We start from the raw sequence: 17,820 nt of genomic DNA, 5'->3' as shown, positions 1-17,820 counted from the left end.
CCTCCTTCTCCCTGGTCTCACAGTGTGGTGGGTGAAACAAAGAGCTGACAAGCCTTGGTCCCCCACGGTGCAGTGGTGACAGACAACCAGAGGCAGAGCAGTGCTATGCAATAACCGGCAGCCACTGGCCAGTAGGGAAGAAAGGCTGATAATTACTGCACACAGACCCTGGCTGGGCAGAACAAAACGGCCATGATTACGCCTGTCACGTTGCCGCTTGCTCCTCATTAGGTCCCAGGGAAATCATCCACTGGTAAACAATGTTTAATCTCTCTCTCTCTTTCTCTCTCTCTCTCTCTCTCTCTCTCTCTCTCTCCCTCTGCAACTCCAACCAAGAAGTTGGGTGGGTGGAAGAGGGAGGGATGGACGAGGGACAATGGGTTCCTGGAGACCCATCAACAGCATTAGCCCCTCAGCCTACTGACGGCTGAATGGACGGACACACTCAAGAATGTCATTAGCACCAGCTCTTAGTTCAGAGACAGCAGACACTTGAAATTGTCAGGAAACATTGTGTCTCCAAGAGATTGGAGAGAGAGAACGAGAGACAGAAGGGGAGCATCAGAGAGAGAGAGCGAGAGAGAGCTAGAGAGAGCAAGAGATATGTATACTTTGACAATGTATGTAATTTAACTTGCCATGTCTATAAAGTCTATTGAATTGAGAGAGAGAGAGAGAGAGAGAGAGAGAGGGGGAGAGCGAGAGAGAGAGAGCGAGAGAGAGAGAGAGAGAGAGAGAGGGAGAGCGAGAGAGAGAGAGAGAGAGAGAGAGAGAGAGAGAGAGAGCGAGAGAGAGAGAGAGAGAGAGGGGGAGCGACAGAGAGTACAGTTTCTCTGTACAGAGTGTACTGCAGACACTGAGTTTCTCTCAGTATTGAGTCTAGACCAATGACAGTCAGTTTCTCTGTTGCAGCAGCAGATACTCTCCAGGGGTACTGCATCAAACACTAGACATTTTTGTATTTCTGTTTTATTTTTTCTGCCAAAGCTAAAATGTTTGACTTGTTGTTAGCATTCGTCATCATTGACAATTATATAAAAGGACATAAAAGCACTCTCCCATTCACAGCTCCTCCTCTATTCTCCTCCATCTGTTAACAAATGCACTTTGCAGTGACAGTTTTTCCGTATTAATTGAAATGCAAACCCCTAGTTAAAACTGTGCCTTTCTTTCCCCAGTTAATACATTTACGTTAAAAGCGTAATCTTTTGTGTAAACCCGAGTTTATTTAAAACATTCTATTATTTTAGTTCATAAAGCAACAGAAGACTGTTAAACACCATTTTGTGTGTGCAAGCCTTGGAATTATCTGTCTTTTCCCATAATTGCTTCCAGATAAATTGGCCTATCCAATTATAACATTTTCCATACAATTTGCATGGTAATAGGTATGACTGACACTCAACTATTCTCTTCTCGCATTCGCCACACATTTCTGGACCACGCTTATTTTTTTAAGATGTCATTGCTCTCCAACTTGTGAGAGTTTAGCAGCCTTGTTGTTATAAGCACTGCAGAATAAGAAAAGACGGCACACAGACAACATTTCATAGAAATTCATAGAAAGGAGTTCTTCCACAAACATTTGGTTAACAATACATGGGAAAACTCTGATCTCATTCCCATTGAATACCTATTCAAACATATCCGAAATGAAGATCAGACCATAAGTGAATGGCTTTGCACACTGTATTAAACCTTGAACGCTTCACTGACCACTTACACTATTTCTCGGGGAGGGAAGAGTAGGCAGTAATACTCTGAATTTCCTCTTTCTACAGCCAATGTGGGTGTTACTTTAAAGCGGCAATAAGCGGTTGAAACAATAGCGTACTCCCCGCCCCTGTTTCAGTAAAAAGCTGAGGGATAGGGCTGGAGAAATATAACCACTCTCAAATTCATAGACAGAGCTATGGATGCAAGGACTGACCATCCATTACGTCAAAATAATAGTTTTAACCATGTTTTTAGGCTACATGGTGTTTGTTTACAAACATTGGAGTATAACAATCTTATATTTTGGGATCTGATGGGGTACGACAGTTGAACTAAGCTCAGGAGGCATTTGTAAGTTATTTTCTTCAAGAATCAATGGGTAAATATAATTAATTTATGAGTGGAATGTAGCAACTATGGATTGTCCCTTTATTTCAACATTTTGCTACATCATTTTTTATTTGACTTTAAGTTGGTATGTTTTTCACTATATCCAGTTTAAGAATATTGTTCTTTCTCAAAGCACTCACTAGGGTAAACCTTGTGGTCCTTTACTTGATCAATAATTAAGTAATAACATTGCTCTTTCTCTCTATCTCTCTGTCTCTCTCTCTCTCTCCCAGATGGATCATGACCCACGGAACCCAGCCTACATCGCTACTCAAGGCCCTCTTCCCTCCACGGTGGCTGATTTCTGGCAGGTACAGTCCTCTCTTTCATAAAATCAATATCTTCTCCAGACTTAAACAACAAGGGAACAGTGTTATTAGAAGTGTAAGTCAAACTGGAGACAAGTGCTTTTTGTAATCCCACCATAGCCTCCATATATACCACTCCCCAAACTATTTGCAAATGATAATCAAATATTGGTGCACATTTTATGTATACAGATATGCCTGGTTGTGTCAAACTATAGGAGAGAAAGGGAGGCTGTCTTGAATTATATTATATTATTTCATGCAATCGATAAGGTGCATGATAATGGGAGAATTCCGAGGATGGAATTGTTCTGGACGCATCCCAATTGGCACCCTATTCCATATATAGTGCACTACTTTTTTCACCAGGGTGCATAGTGCTCTGGCCAAAAGTAGAGTACTATGTAGGGAATAGGGTGCCATTTAGGATGCATCCTCTGTCACCCGTGTGCTACTTGAATTGTGCTACTGAGTGGACGGAATGTCTGGCCCAACATGACAACCGGAGTATGGGCCTCAGCCTGGGCCCCCTCTCTGCCTAATCCCTGTTTGGCTCTGAACACACTCTGAGAGGGGGGGTGGAGACTCTCTCTCTCCTCTCTTCTCCCTAATTTTCTCCCTCCTGTCTTAGTAAATTATAAAAAATGTAAGTGCATTTTACATGGGTCACAACACAATCTACATCATTAAACTATATTAGAACTTTGTCAACGTTGCTAAACTTTGTTCAATGTGCTAAACATTAGCAAATGTTCTTGGTAACTGTGAAATCATGAGCCATAGGTAAGAGAGCATCCTGGTCATCTGATGAGTGTAACAATAATGTTTTATTAGCTTCATTAACCTGGCTGCTGTCTTTCTATCCTGCCAATGGCTCTCTAGAGCCTACCTTCCTTCTGACCAGCAACATCTAGACTGTATGTTAGCGAGAAAAACACACCTAAACAGACACTCCTAGTTCTGGAATGGCACAATAGGGACAATAGTGTATTTATTTGTTAAGGGACAGATACAATTAAAACATTGATACATTGAATCGTCGACAGTCAGATGCATTGCACCATCATGCTTTAGCTTGCGCTAATTTGCACCATCAGTCCCCCCTACATATGAAGCTGTTCGTTTTTTACTATTGTTAAAGTTTACAAAAATACTTTAAGAATTTCACAGCGACAGCTAACAGTGTTTTCCCCAAGTATGGAAAGTAGATTGTACTGTAATTTAGATGCAGATGATTCAATAAAAAGGAATGGATGATAATTAATCATTTTAATCAATCATTTTATTCCATATTCCTGTTTGTCATGTTTTGTCTTTTTCCTCTAATACTAGTAAATGGGCTCATACATAAAAGTTTGAAGTGTGTGAGGGAGCGTCTCAATAGAATAGCGTGAGGCTGCATGTCACGAGGCAATTACCGGGTGTTGCCTTGTGACAAAATGGCCGTTCTCTGTCTTTTGTGTGCAGATGGTTTGGGAGAATGGCTGTGTGGTCATTGTCATGCTGACGCCCCTCACTGAGAGTGGAGTCAAACAGTGCTACCACTACTGGCCTGACGAGGGGTCCAACCTCTACCACATCTACGAGGTACCAGGCCTGGTTATCCAATGTCTGATGTTCGCTGAAAATGACAATTTTTTGTTTTTCTAGTCTTATCTATTGTTATTGTTCTAAATCAGAAATATGGTTATAGTCGTTTTGATTTTAAAATTCATGTGTAATTTCAGCGTAATTTGGTTGTAAATGTACTCAGTTTTAATTGTATTCAACCGTTTACTTATACACTGTAATAGCACAGTCAGTAATACACATTTTCTAACTTTTCTGTAAGGTGCACAGTGCACTGAATATTTAAAATCAAGTGCACTTATAATTACGTTTTACTGTGTATTCACGGATAACTTACAATAGAATAAGAATGAGAACTCATTATATTTCTATGACTCTGACATAACTTCCTCTCTAGGTGAACCTGGTGTCGGAGCACATCTGGTGTGATGACTTCTTGGTTCGTAGTTTCTACCTAAAGAACATGCAGACCAACGAGACTCGCACCGTCACACAGTTCCACTTCCTTACCTGGCTCAACCAGAATGTCCCTGGGTCCAGTCGGACACTCCTGGACTTCCGCAGGTAGGACTTCCTAGAGTCAGGGCTCCACAGGGCTGTCCTCCCCACTATCAACAGTTGTAAAAATCTGTGAACTTTCCAAAAATTCCCAGGTTTTCCAGAAGTCCTGATTGGAAGATTCCTCGGAAAACATGGATTTCTGGAAAACCTGGGAAAGTTACTAGACTTTGGAACCCTATTGCTGTCAGATTGATATGGTAACAATAAGGTATTTTGTGGGATTAAACCTTTAGTTCCCTTCTTTTCCTCTTACTTTATGTGCCAGTCTTCACATAGATATAAGATATACTACGACTCAGTAAATCTCTTTATGACTAGCCTTGCTGCTCTCTTAGACCCACTGAGGAATTTTTCAAATAACAGGACAAGTCTGAGTGCTGTGATGTTATATATCCTGGTGTTATTGTATTTGTGCTGCACACTTATGAGGTGAGATCTTCCGGGAAAGAGCAGGGCCAGGATATGTGGTGAAACACATCATACTGCCATCAAGCCACCAACTGTGGTCAGTGTAGGCATTTTTTCTCTCATGGGGTGAGGGAATGGTGAGGAGAAATACTAGGATTAAAAAATGTGTTCTCGCTCAATTTCTTATCACATGCTATTGCAGTAACACTTGAATCTGAATCTTAGTTTGTGGTTTCGACAGCAATTATCACACTTGAGGGTTCGAGATCATAAACTGCGAGCTAATTCCTCTCTCTGTATGCCGCCATGTATTTAATTAACAAGTCTTACTTCTGATCGAGCAGCACTTTCTTTTATTTCTCAGTTTCATAGCTACCTACCTGTTTTGGTTTGTTTTCTTCCTTTTGTTATTTTGCCAGCTAATTAGCGGTTGCCAGTGTCATTTTTGTGATGTTGCAGCTAGTAATATGAGCCCAGTTGCATAGTCACAAAAGTGATCATTGGAAACTGTGACTCTGCAACCAGGGGCCTTGCGGAACCCCCCTGCTCCTCCTCTCTCTCCTCAGCCTCTCTTCCTCTCTCTAATGATCTCTCACCTTTTGCTTGCTCATGATTTGCTTGACTTCCTCTGACTGATACTCTATACGTTGAACTTATTTAAGGATCACCTCCCTCCTTTGAATTCCCCCACTTCCCCCCAACCAACCCCCCATTGGTGATCTGCTGTTGTTCCTATGGTAATTTGGTTCATGGTGGTACTTCTGAATTGTGAATTGGTTTTTCGGGTTTGTTGCGTAACATTTTATGTCAATTTTCTTTTGATCGATGAAGGAATACTATTAATTTAAATCCAGTTTCTTAAAGAGATAATCATTGGGGATTATAGTGAGAGCTTGAAATAAATCCCTAGGCATAAGTATTCAGTGTCCTGCCCCACATACAGTAAATGTATACAGTTGAAGTCGGAAGTTTACATACACTTAGGTTAGAGTCATTAAAACTCGTTTTTTTCAACCACTCCACACATTTCTTGTTAACAAACTATAGTTTTGGCAAGTCGGTTAGGACATCTACTTTGTGCATGACACAAGTAATCTTTCCAACAATTGTTTACAGACAGATTATTTCACTTATAATTCACTGTATCACAATTCCAGTGGGTCAGAAGTTTACATACACTACGTTGATTGTGCCTTTAAACAGCTTGCAAAATTCCAGAAAATGCCTTTAGAAGCTTCTGATAGGCTACTTGACATAATTTGAGTAAATTGGAGGTGTACCTGTGGATGTATTTCAATGCCTACCTTCAAACTCAGTGCCTCTTTGCTTGACATCATGGGAAAATCAAAAGAAATCAGCCAAGACCTCAGAAAACAAATTGTAGACCTCCACAAGTCTGGTTCATCCTTGGGAGCAATTTCCAAACGCCTGAAGGTACCACGTTCATCTGTACAAACCTGATGCTACCTGAGCCTGATGAGTCATGTATTAAATACAATTTTTATGATCCCTACATAAATGACATTTAATGAGCCCAAGCCTAAAAAAGCCAAAATGATTGTGCCATTATCCAATACATATAACCTATGATATAGACTACTGCACATTACGCACAACAGAAAAACATAACAGCCTATAGATGTAGCTAGCTATATGATCTCTTGGGTAAATAAATGAAACTAGCTCCAGTAGGCTAATCTTTTTGAGTGTGAACTGTATTACTGTACTGTATTGTATTACACTGTATTATACGGACTGGAATTACGCACATCATTCAAGCCATGATAAAGCAGAAGAGAAACATGCAAATCTGGTGCAGCAAATGCGGCCTACAAATTTACAAGTATAGGCTAGCGAATTTGATTTTAATTTTGAAATATAATAGAGCCTATTTGTACAATTAGTAGACTGACGCATATATACCTTTCATAATATTTCCCCTAATGTTATTAGCCTACCTCCTCTTTCTCTCTCTATTGTTGCTTCATTCCTTCCTCGCTTTCAGCAGTTACATGAAACAAGTTTTGTTGTACTTATCTTCATCATTTTAATGACATGCTTCAATATTTTAGGACTAGAATTAGATTTTTTTTTTTTTATCTTTATTTAACTAGGCAAGTCAGTTCAATTCTTATTTTCAATGACAGCCTAGGAACAGTGGGTTAACTGCCTTGTTCAGGGGCAGAATGACAGATTTATAGCCTACCACCATCCCTCGTTCGCTCTTCTTTCAAATTACCCGTGAGTTCTATTGGCTGCTGTATTTAACATTCAGCAAAAAAGAGCTTGCATCCCTCTTCGAATAGTCTATTGGTATAAGAAATGCCCAAAATATTATGTCCAGCAAGCTATTCTAGTCTAGCTTTTCCTGCATGGGACTCCAAGAGCTAAGTAGCGTTTTTTAAGGAGAGGCCAGTGAAGCACAGGTGTGTGCGTATTGCGGCAAGAGACAGAGGCTGTAAGTTAGAAGCTTATTATGCATACCCATCATTCATTAACTAAATATAAGGCTAATACTGCATTGAATGTATTACCTGAAAGAGGGAGTCTAGGACATCTATATATAAGGCTATATATCAATCTTGAACAGGATTAAACATTTTGGATGCAATTTGAATGGAGTTGATTGAGAGAGAGAAAGACTGCGAGAGAGTGCTAGTGAGAGGGTGCACTGATTTAAAGCAATGATATTCTAGTGATAGGCTGTTTTAAAACTCTGGAGCTGCAATTAAAAAACAAGATGACCCCACGAAAGCCAGGTGGAGATGGGTGAATTAGACGCGCATTCAGTCTTTATATTACCGTAGCATAGGCTATGGTGCAGCAAATGTAGGCCTACCTGTCACAAGAAAAACAGTTACCATGCTGAGGTAATAGGTCTACATGCATTGTGAAGTGCGCTCCATACTGAGATGGGCTGTCTGTCCCCACCCTGAGCGCTGATTCATCATTTGGAGGCCGTAGAGAAGCCAGATTTAGACATTGCATATAATTTAACCGTTCCATTTCATGCCATGCTGTTCATATAAATAATTTATTATAATTGACCGGTTTCTTGCAGTTATTTATCCTTGGAAAAGGGAGTGGTTTTGGACGGTAAATTCCGGGTAAAGCGTGGTAGTAGTATACATACAGATGGAAGTTGAATTCTTATTTAGTTCTAGAAGTTTCAGTAAGATCATTAGCCTACTGCATGTACTTTTATGGGAGTGAGTGACCCCTAACCTCCACCACCCCTTCCCCTTTAACATTTTAGTTCTTGCGCTCCATGATGAAAAGATCTGATCCAGCATAATTCACCCCCACAACAACAGCCAATTAACAATGTAGGGCTGCTGTACGGTGCTGTTGGCAGGAGTGTGTCTCGCCACTGTGTAATGTCTTTAATTGTACAAGGTTAATGCATGGCGGACAAGGGGCCGCGTCTCAAAATGGCACCCTGGTCAAAAGTAGAGCACTAATGTGTCATTTGGGATGCAGATACCCAGCAGCCACCTCACCTCATTACCACAATCCAATATATCACCACTGCAATGGCATATCTTCATTAAGTCAGTCTTCATTAATTATGGTTGTGAAATGTGGATTTATATATTTTTTTAATAGATTGAGAAGGGATGTATCTTTTCAAAGTCCACAGTATCATTATAATATTTAACCTTGATGTAGACTTGTTCTAGTCTTCAGGGCCTTATTAATATGAGAAGTGTTGACCAATTAAAACCGATCATAATGAGAATAAAATTGGTTCAATCACTGGGTGTACTCTATTATTTTATATTTCATTTGATCTCATTTTGATGTTGGGATTTGACATAAGGTTTATGATGCTTTATGTCTGTCTGTTCTGTTGCAGAAAGGTTAACAAGTGCTACCGGGGAAGGTCTTGTCCTATAATAGTCCACTGCAGGCAAGTATAAACAGTATTGTACCTCAGTAGAGGAAGTAAATGATGTAATCATAGAATGCCATGTGTCTAAGGTGGGTCTTACATCTATGATTATAACACCCCTCTCTCTCAGAGTCATACTATTATGCGTAGATCTATTATGCATAGATCTACTGTGTTTTCCTTTCATGTATATGCTCCAAACCACAGTTCCCAAAAATAGATCAACCCTGAAACCTGAAATAAATGGTTGGAATATAGTTTATACACTGAACAAAAATATAAACCCAAAATGAAAAGTGTTGGTCCCGTGTTTCATGAGCTGAAATAAAAGATCCCAGAAATTTTCCACATGCACAAAAAACGTATTTCTCTCACATTTTGTGCACAAATTTGTTTACATCCCTGTTCGTGAGCATTTCCATCCACCTGACAGGTGTGGCATATCAGGAAGCTGTTTAAAGAGCATGATCATTACACAGGTGCACCTTGTGCTGGGGACAATGAAAGGCCACTCTAATATGTGCAGTTTTGTCACGCAACACAATGCCACAGATGTCTCAAGTTTTGAGAGAGCATGCAATTGAAATGCTGACTGCAGGAATGTCCACCAGAGCTGTTGCCAGAGAATTGAATGTTCATTTCTCTATAAGCCACCTCCAATGTCATTTTAAATAATTTGGCAGTACGTCCAACCGGCCTCAAACCGAAGACTACGTGTAACCACTCCAGCCCAGGACCTCCACAACCAGCTCCTTCACCTGCGGGATCTTCAAGGACCAGCTACCTGGACAGCTGATGAAACTGGGTTTGCACAACTGAAGAATTTCTGCACAAACTGTCAGAAACCGTCTCAGGGAAGCTCATCTGCATGCTCGTTGTCTTCACCAGGGTCTTGACCTGACTGCAGTTTGGCGTCGTAAACGACTTCAGTGGGAAAATGCTCACCTTCATTGGCCACTGGCACGCTGGAGAAATGTGCTCTTCACGGATGAATCCTGGTTTTAACTGTAAGGGGCACATGGCAGACAGCTTGTATGGCGTTGTGTGGGCGAGCGGATTGCTGATGTCAATGTTGTGAACAGTGCCCCATGGTGGTGGTAGGGTTATGGTATGGGCAGGCATAAGCTACAAACAACGAACACAATTGCATTTTATCATTGACAATTTGAATGATAAGATACCGTGACGAAATCCTGAGGCCCATTGTCGTGCCATTTATCCACTGCCATCACCTCAAGTTTCAGCGTGATAATACACGGCCCCATGTCGCAAGGATCAGTACACAATTCCCGGAAGCTGAAAATGTCCCAGTTCTTCCATGGCCTGCATACTCAACAGACATGTCACCCATTGAGCATGTTTGGGATGCTCTGGATCGACGAGTACAACAGCGTGTTCCAGTTCCCACTAATATCCAGCAACTTTGCACAGCCATTGAAGAGGAGTGGGACAACATTCTACAGGTCACAATCAACAGCCTGATCAACTCTATGCAAAGGAGATGTGTTGCGCTGCATGAAGGAAATGGTGATCACACCAGATACTGACTGGTTTTCTGTTGCATGGCCCTACCTTTTTTTAAGGTATCTGTGACCAACGGATGCATATCTCTATTCCCAGTCATGTGAAATCCATAGATTAGGGCCTAATTAAATTATACGAGTTAACTGATTTCTTTATATGAACTGTAACTCAGTAAAATGTTTGATATTGTTGTATGTTGAGTTTATATTTTTGTTCAGTGTAGTTTAAAGCTTGTGTTTTCAGTTTTCATATAACCAATAGCACAAGCAGCAACATTAGCATAGCTATAGCTTAGTAGACTATACAGAGGCACCTTGCAGATAAATCACAGGTCTCTATCTCAGCTCAGATCAGTTTAGCTCAGCTCTGAGAGGCTAGCCAGTCGAGGCCAGGCAGGCAAACAAACATCTTAAAATGTGTTTTCTGTTGCCCAGGGCTTTGTCCTCAGCCTTATCTTTGATCAGTTCATAATGACCCGTGCTAGGCGTTGCTAGGTATCGATACATACTGCAAACTGCAGACCTCAGATCCCAGACATAGATAGCAGTATTGCCCCGGAGTCCTTGTCTACGTTCCAAATGGCACCCTAGTCTATTCATAGTGGTACTACCAGGCCCTAGTCAAAACTTCTGCACTACAAAGGGATAAGGGGGCATTTGAGAAGCACATCCTGTATACTGTAGCGGGATTGTGCCCAATTATCTCAGCCTAGTTTGTTCAGATACACAACAGACAGTGTGTTTACTGTGTGTGTATGTATACCTCTCGTGCTTTTTTAAGGGGATTTGGTGTCTTTATTTTTACAGCACCAACACCAGATTTAGAAATGAAAAGACATAGATTAAAAACATAGATTAAAAACATAGATTAAAATAGTATTGCATCTCTATTCATCAAACTAAATGTTCAGTTTACCCCCTATTTTCTCTACATGTACGGAGTGTTTTTGTTAGTTTTTCACCAGCAATTTTAATCAAATAAATGTACTCTTCTTTGCATTATATTGCAGCTTTGCCACTTTTGAGGATGGTTTGCTATTCCTGTTATTAAATTTAAACCCCAGAACAACCTTTTTATACAAAAATCATCATGGTTTGATGTCGTTCAGCCTCTCAAAATAGCGTTAGTAGTTGTATATGCTTGGAATATTAAACCCTCCTCTATGTTGCCACTTGTTAAAAACAGCTCACATTTTTACAAGCTGATACAATATCAAACAACAAAAAATTGCATTCAAAATGAACAACTCATTTAGGGATATAAGTAAAAATTGCACTGACCGAAACGATAACACATTGAAATAGTCTTGTGTCTGTTAAGTGATGCTAATGACACCCCATCTCTCTCTCTCTATCTATCTCTCTCTCCATTGCAGCGACGGCGCCGGGAGGAGTGGAACATACATTCTGATGGACATGGTTCTCAATAAGATGGCTAAAGGTGGGAGTCAGACAGCTTTTCTCCTTACGCATGTTTAGCAGCATCGCCATGTCAACGTTAAAGCCTTACTTTTTCAGCTGTGGGTCTTTAAAAGCATTAGAGGGTGACTGGCTCGGGTGCAGCTTCACTGAATTAATGAGCGATGGGAGGGAAAAAATATGGAGATATATATCAGTATTCCTATTCACATTGATGATTTCAGATGTAAATGTAGTTTAAGAGTTCCTATTCTGGCAATTTACGTCAAGCAAATTGTAAATTTGTTCATGCAGATAAATTCATCCTGTTTATTGGAATTTAATGCCATTTCTTTTCAGCAAACAGTATACCTAATTGTGTTCATGTAGTCTCACATGCACTTTTGTTGGAATGTGCTCTTCCATTCAAATTGAAAGCACCTTACACCAATTGCTTCAGCATGGCATTCACACACACACACACACACACGCACGCATTTGTTCTTGACCTATTCTCCTCTTGGTTTGTCGAGGTATTGTGTGTGTATGTGTGTGTGTTCACCCGTGCATTTACATTTGTGTGTATTAGGGATGTCAATCTCCTGACCGGTGCTGTGGCCCTGGCCTTAATGAAAGATCAAAGGCCAAAGCAGGCATCTTAGGCCTGCTGAGAGGGGCTTTTCCCAGGCTGTCACACTGTGAGGCAGCCCAAAGGCTTTTTTCTCTGTGTCGGGGAGGAATCTGGGCCCGGCCAGTTAGGGTTAGGGTTCTCTTTGTCTGTCTCCTGAGAAGCAGGAGGCCCAGGTTCCCTCAGCCTGATCAAAGACCTGTATGCCCTTGGACACAAAATCACTCTCCGCTCTTTTTTTACCCTCTTTACCTTTCTCCCAAGGAATGAATTGTAAATTCGGAGGCTGAGAATTATGCCTTTTTTTTTTTTTTTTACTTACTACCAAAGCCTCTTCTTTTTTTCTCCTGCTGTAATGTTCTCTCTAACTTAAGAATCGGCAGCACAAGTGCAGGAGTGCTTTCAGCCCGGGGTCCAGCTGCTAGCCATGGCTCTGTCTCTTTCAGCCCGGGGTCCAGCTGCTAGCCACGGCTCTGTCTCTTTCACAGCTCCCATAAGGACTTGGGGCTTTCTCTTGTTTCTTCTCAGAGCTCCCCTCCTTGAAGGGAATCTTGCGAGGGAAACTCAAATGAGCCGTTTATACTGTTCCTCCACAGTCTGGTTTATTACAACCAGCACAATAGCCTGGCTGTTAAGTCCTAGAAAATAAAGAACTTATCAGTGTGGTGCTTGTAGAATTGTGCAAGCGCCATTCTTGGGTGGGAGGAATAGACTTGAGTTACTCTATTGTAACTGTAGAGTAAAAACTGTCATTGAAAGAGAATGGCTTGAATAAGCTATTCTTGCTTATTCATTTTTTGATTTGTAAAACAAAAAAGTTTGCTCTTTTGATGCACAGGAAAGACTTTCTGAGGAAAGTGTGGGAGTGGTTGAGGTAGTTAGCTACAGAAAACGAATCAAATCCTTTTTCTTTTTCCATTTTCCTCACCACTCCTCATGAATGTAATTTTGTTGTGTTTGTCTCCCTCGTTCTGTTACTTATTTATTTTCTCCAAAGGTTTCACAGTAGGCCTTCAGCGCCAGACAGGCGATCATGTAGTCTGCCCCCAATTCAAGGGCCTCAGATAGCCGCCTTCTTTGTGATCACAGCCGTGTTTGGTCGACAGGGGAGCATAGAGCAGTGCCAACTGGGCACTGGGTCTGAGGGCAGGGCCCGCTGCCAGGCTGACTGGGCACTGGTGCTGCAGGGATAGGGAAGAGAGGGTTCTCCACTCTGCTTGCCCAGTATCCAACACATCTAGCTATTCACCTGGGTGGTAGCTTGCCAAGTAGGCAGGCAGAAAGACAGACAGGCAAATAGGCAGGCAGACAGAAAGACACTCACCATCCCTCGCTGCTTGAGACTATGACAAACTATGGGGCACCTTGGTTAGCTCACAAAGCAACAGGGGGGACAAGGCTTTGGTCAAAACAAATCTTTATTTGAAGTGTTTATTTTATTTTATCCTAAAATAATCCCTCTGATTCCTGTATCTTAAATTTTGTGGTTTTACAAATACCTTTGCAAACATTCTCTTTCCCCACCCTCTCATTTTCATCTAGGCAACTAAAACAATCGGAGCCTTGTTTGTAGCATCTGTGTGGATATGGGATGAATGTAATAATTTTCAATCGCTGCATGGCGGAGGTTCCAAAGGGAGCAAGTAAAAAGGAGATTGACAGACGCTGCCTGGATTATCTCCTGGCTTTGAACTCTGTCCAATTTGTTGTTGGTGTTGTGTTGCAGGTGCTAAGGAGATTGATATTGCTGCCACCCTAGAGCACTTGAGGGATCAGCGGCCGGCTATGGTCCAGACAAAGGTAATGTCCTCACCTCTGCTGGGAACTCTAATGAACTGTGATTTCTGAAAGGAGATGGAGGGAGGGTATGAAATGGGCTAGCTAGTTAGCGGTGCGCACTAGTAGCGGTCACATTTTCAAAGCTTTTGATTTGGTGCAGTGCTAGGTTTGTAGTGGGTGTATGGTGCTTCCCAAATAATTTTACAGAGAGAGAGAGAGAGAGAGAACTGGCAGGCTCAGTTAGTTGTCTTGGGATAGGTAACACAGGTACACTCTGTGTCCTTTTATGTCTGTTTCATAAAGCAGAGCTCTCTCTCCAGAGTAGCAGCTCAAATGAGACCCAAGTTATTCCCCAACACTAAACACAAAGAATTAACAATATTTGTTCTGGTCAGACAATCGGCAGCCAGTTTGGAAACATCAATCATAGTGTGGATTCCCTGAGAATTATTAGATTGGTCCAGCAGTCATATCGATCCATTCTTTATTAAACCATGTATCCTCAATGAGTGACTCATGTTTTCACTATTATTGGTGATGAAAAAATGTTTTATTAGTATAAGTCTTGCTTTCTTCAATATCGTATAAGCCTATTGTATATAGTTTGATTTCATTAGTTAAGGGTTCTACATACATTGTAAATGTTTGTCATTTGTTTCGTTAGTAAGCGCTCCAGTTGTACTCCCCCTAGTGCTTGCTTATTGAATAACTTCAGTATCAAGTGACCAATCGCAGTGAAGTCATTGTTTTCTAGACTTCTTTCACATGATTCTCTATAGCTCTATAGCTGCTTTGTAAGTCTGATCTGTGTCTATTTCTGTATTGCAATTCATCTGGAAAGAACATTGGCATTAACTCTACAATGACTCTCTCCCCCTCCCCTCCCCTCCCCTCCCCCACTCTCTCTCTCTCTCTCTCTCTCTCTCTCTCTCCTCCCTCTCTTACTCCACCTCAGGAGCAGTTTGAGTTTGCATTGACAGCTGTTGCGGAGGAGGTGAACGCCATACTCAAAGCTCTTCCACAGTGAGAGGTTTACCCACTACCAAGCCTCAGCAGATCTCCCCAGGGACCTCCCTCCTGTTCTCCTTCTCTCGCCCACGCTTTCTTTCCCCCACTCCTTCTCTCCACCTCTCTATCTTTGTGGATGTTGTGCGAGAGAGTGTGACCTGATCTTAGTCGTGTATAAAAAAATATATATATTGTGAACCTATGAAGCTTGTTTCCAAACAAACAATTTAGTGCATCAAGACTTTTACTGATTGAAAAAGATGTTTATCTGTTAAATTACTAGAATATATCAATGACAGAAATATTGTTTTTGTGTGTGTGTAAATGATGATGTTGGTCATAACATCTGTATCATATGGCATATTTAAGTTGAATATTTTTTTTTTACTTTGATCCTATTATGCGGTGTACTAAATCATACCATGTAATGTATATAAAAGGAAAACTGCTTAATTAGGTCAAGTGAACACTGATAACAATGATGCTGATGTTAATTCTAGTTACCATAGTGATAATTACACCAAGCAATATGTGTTTCTTCAGCTTGTCCAGACCTGGACAAATAATTGTATGTTGTGGACAACGATTGTGAGTAAACTTAACTAATGTCAGTAAACTAAACTAGCTAATGCCTGCCTCAAGTAAAGCAGTTCTATGAATTGGTGTACTGTATGTACAATGAAAACGATATTGTCATTTTGTAAATAAAGCAGTTCATCTAATCTAGGGTCTGGATTCAATCCGTATCGCCAAAGTATCACAGAAGATCTGGGTTAAAATGTAAAGGTAATTTCTAATTTAGCCGACATATGCAGCGTTTACCGTTAATGCCGTTTTACCGTTAATGCAGTCTCCGCAACCACAGGAACATTGCCTTTCATTTTCAATCATGCTATAAAGTGGATCATCAGTGCTACGGATTGAATAAAGCCCTAGATGTACATGTAGCATCAGTGGCTTAAGTGTGAATATAAGCTGCCACTGGATGTCCCTATGTCTTATTAACAACTGAGTCCATATCTGCGTTCCAAATGGCAACCCTTTCCTTATATACAATAGATAACTTATTTTGACCAGAGCTCTGGTCAAAACGAGTGCACTATGTAGGGAATAGGGTGCCATTTTGGATGCTGACCAGGCAGGTTTGTCTGCACTACAGGAGTACAGTCAGCTAAATAATAATAATTAATAATAATATATGCCATTTAGCAGACGCTTTTATCCTGTACAGTCACGCGGGCATACAGCTCTACCCCAACACTTTCTGCTTTGACTAGACTCATGCCATTAGATCACACAATTTTGTGTCAAGCTTTCATGTTTGTCCATTGGATTCTGTTTTTTGTACACCCAATATTTTCTGAATTGCAGATGATATGACCTGTTTTTTTAGCATACACTCGCACATGGCTATTTGAGACTATTATTCCCCAAATGTATCTCCTTCAGCCTCAAAATATATCATGTCACCATGAAGAAAGCCAAGGATATAATTTCCTATTGACTTTGACAAGCCAAGGATATATAATCATGCCATTTGAGACATTCATTTCTGAAGAATAGTAGTGCAAATACAGAGGAGAAGATAGTGGATTGTTATATTACATATTGGCATAAACGTATTTTACCTGTCACAGCTGTGCTCCCAAAATGGCACCTGATTCCCTTTCTATTACACTTATTTTCCTTTGGTCCCTGGTCAAAAGTAGTGCACTATAAAGGGAATAGGGTGCCATTTGGAAGGCATTCAGAGTTAAAGCGGGCCATGTTATGTGTCCCATACTGTCACCACTGCAAAAAGCTTTCAACTAATTTATTGCAAGAGATGGCTGGTCTGTTCCATTGATTTGTATATATATATGATTATTAAAAAAACAACAGAAAATATTTTGTTCTATCAGTGAAGATAAACTATTGTGAATAAAGTCCCATTATTGATGGCATGTTGTATTGCAACCTTGTACTCCCAGATGTTGTTCTTCTTTCCACCACTATCTGCTGGGTAGTTCGTATTTATTTTTTGCATTGTCTGAGTAGGCAAGGAACCTCTGTAACGACCTGATCCTATTTCCCAATACCTCTAAAATGGTCTCAAAGAAACCTTAGTTCTTTCTAAAATTCTAAGTTTCCTTCCGGTTCAAAGGTTCTTTCTTCTTAGCCAGAGTGTCTGAATGGCTGAGTGCTATTCTGATCTCCAATCTGCATGGTGATTCACATGGCTTGGCAGCTTCATGCTACTTCAGAGTGTAGATTATGCTATCAACACTTCCTAACAACCACACAGTAAGAGGATGGAACACTGACTGTCTCCTGTCTCATAACCACACTCTCGCATGCAGCACACACACACAGAATGAAGAAAAATAAGTCACCATGAGAAATATCACAGGGATATTTTAAAACATATAAATAAAGAAAAAGCTTCAAAGACAGAAATTATTCTGCTTTTCATAGTAGAAAGTTAATTTAAAAAGATCAACAGGTGGCATGGAGAGATTGCAAACTAAATCTTCCCTTATGCCTCATCTTTGAGGGCCTACTGTTGTCTTTCAAGACATTGATGTGTTGTTTTATGCTTTCTAAGTCAACATCTCAGCTAGATACAATACGGTATGTACCTAGCTCAGGGAGACTTTTCTC

The 17,820-nt window shown here is 40.7% G+C and overlaps 1 protein-coding gene across 2 annotated transcripts in view; it reads left to right on the top strand.

Moving 5' to 3' along the window:
• Nucleotides 1-17,136, top strand: part of LOC115169809 (receptor-type tyrosine-protein phosphatase N2) — a 160,058-nt gene extending 142,922 nt beyond the window's left edge. For both annotated transcript variants that reach the window (XM_029725780.1, XM_029725781.1), the window contains 7 exons: nucleotides 2,340-2,417; nucleotides 3,882-4,001; nucleotides 4,381-4,547; nucleotides 8,809-8,862; nucleotides 11,744-11,808; nucleotides 14,120-14,193; nucleotides 15,128-17,136. In XM_029725780.1, coding sequence (XP_029581640.1) covers nucleotides 2,340-2,417; nucleotides 3,882-4,001; nucleotides 4,381-4,547; nucleotides 8,809-8,862; nucleotides 11,744-11,808; nucleotides 14,120-14,193; nucleotides 15,128-15,199 — 630 coding nt within the window. In that variant the 3' untranslated portion in view covers nucleotides 15,200-17,136. The remainder of the gene's footprint in view (nucleotides 1-2,339; nucleotides 2,418-3,881; nucleotides 4,002-4,380; nucleotides 4,548-8,808; nucleotides 8,863-11,743; nucleotides 11,809-14,119; nucleotides 14,194-15,127) is intronic.
• Nucleotides 17,137-17,820: the final 684 nt, after the last annotated feature.

This window comes from Salmo trutta, chromosome 31 (genome assembly GCF_901001165.1).
Source record: "Salmo trutta chromosome 31, fSalTru1.1, whole genome shotgun sequence".
Taxonomy (NCBI): Eukaryota; Metazoa; Chordata; class Actinopteri; order Salmoniformes; family Salmonidae; genus Salmo; species Salmo trutta.
Note: the sequence above shows the minus strand (reverse complement) of the source record. Positions and strands in the feature narration are given on the sequence as shown.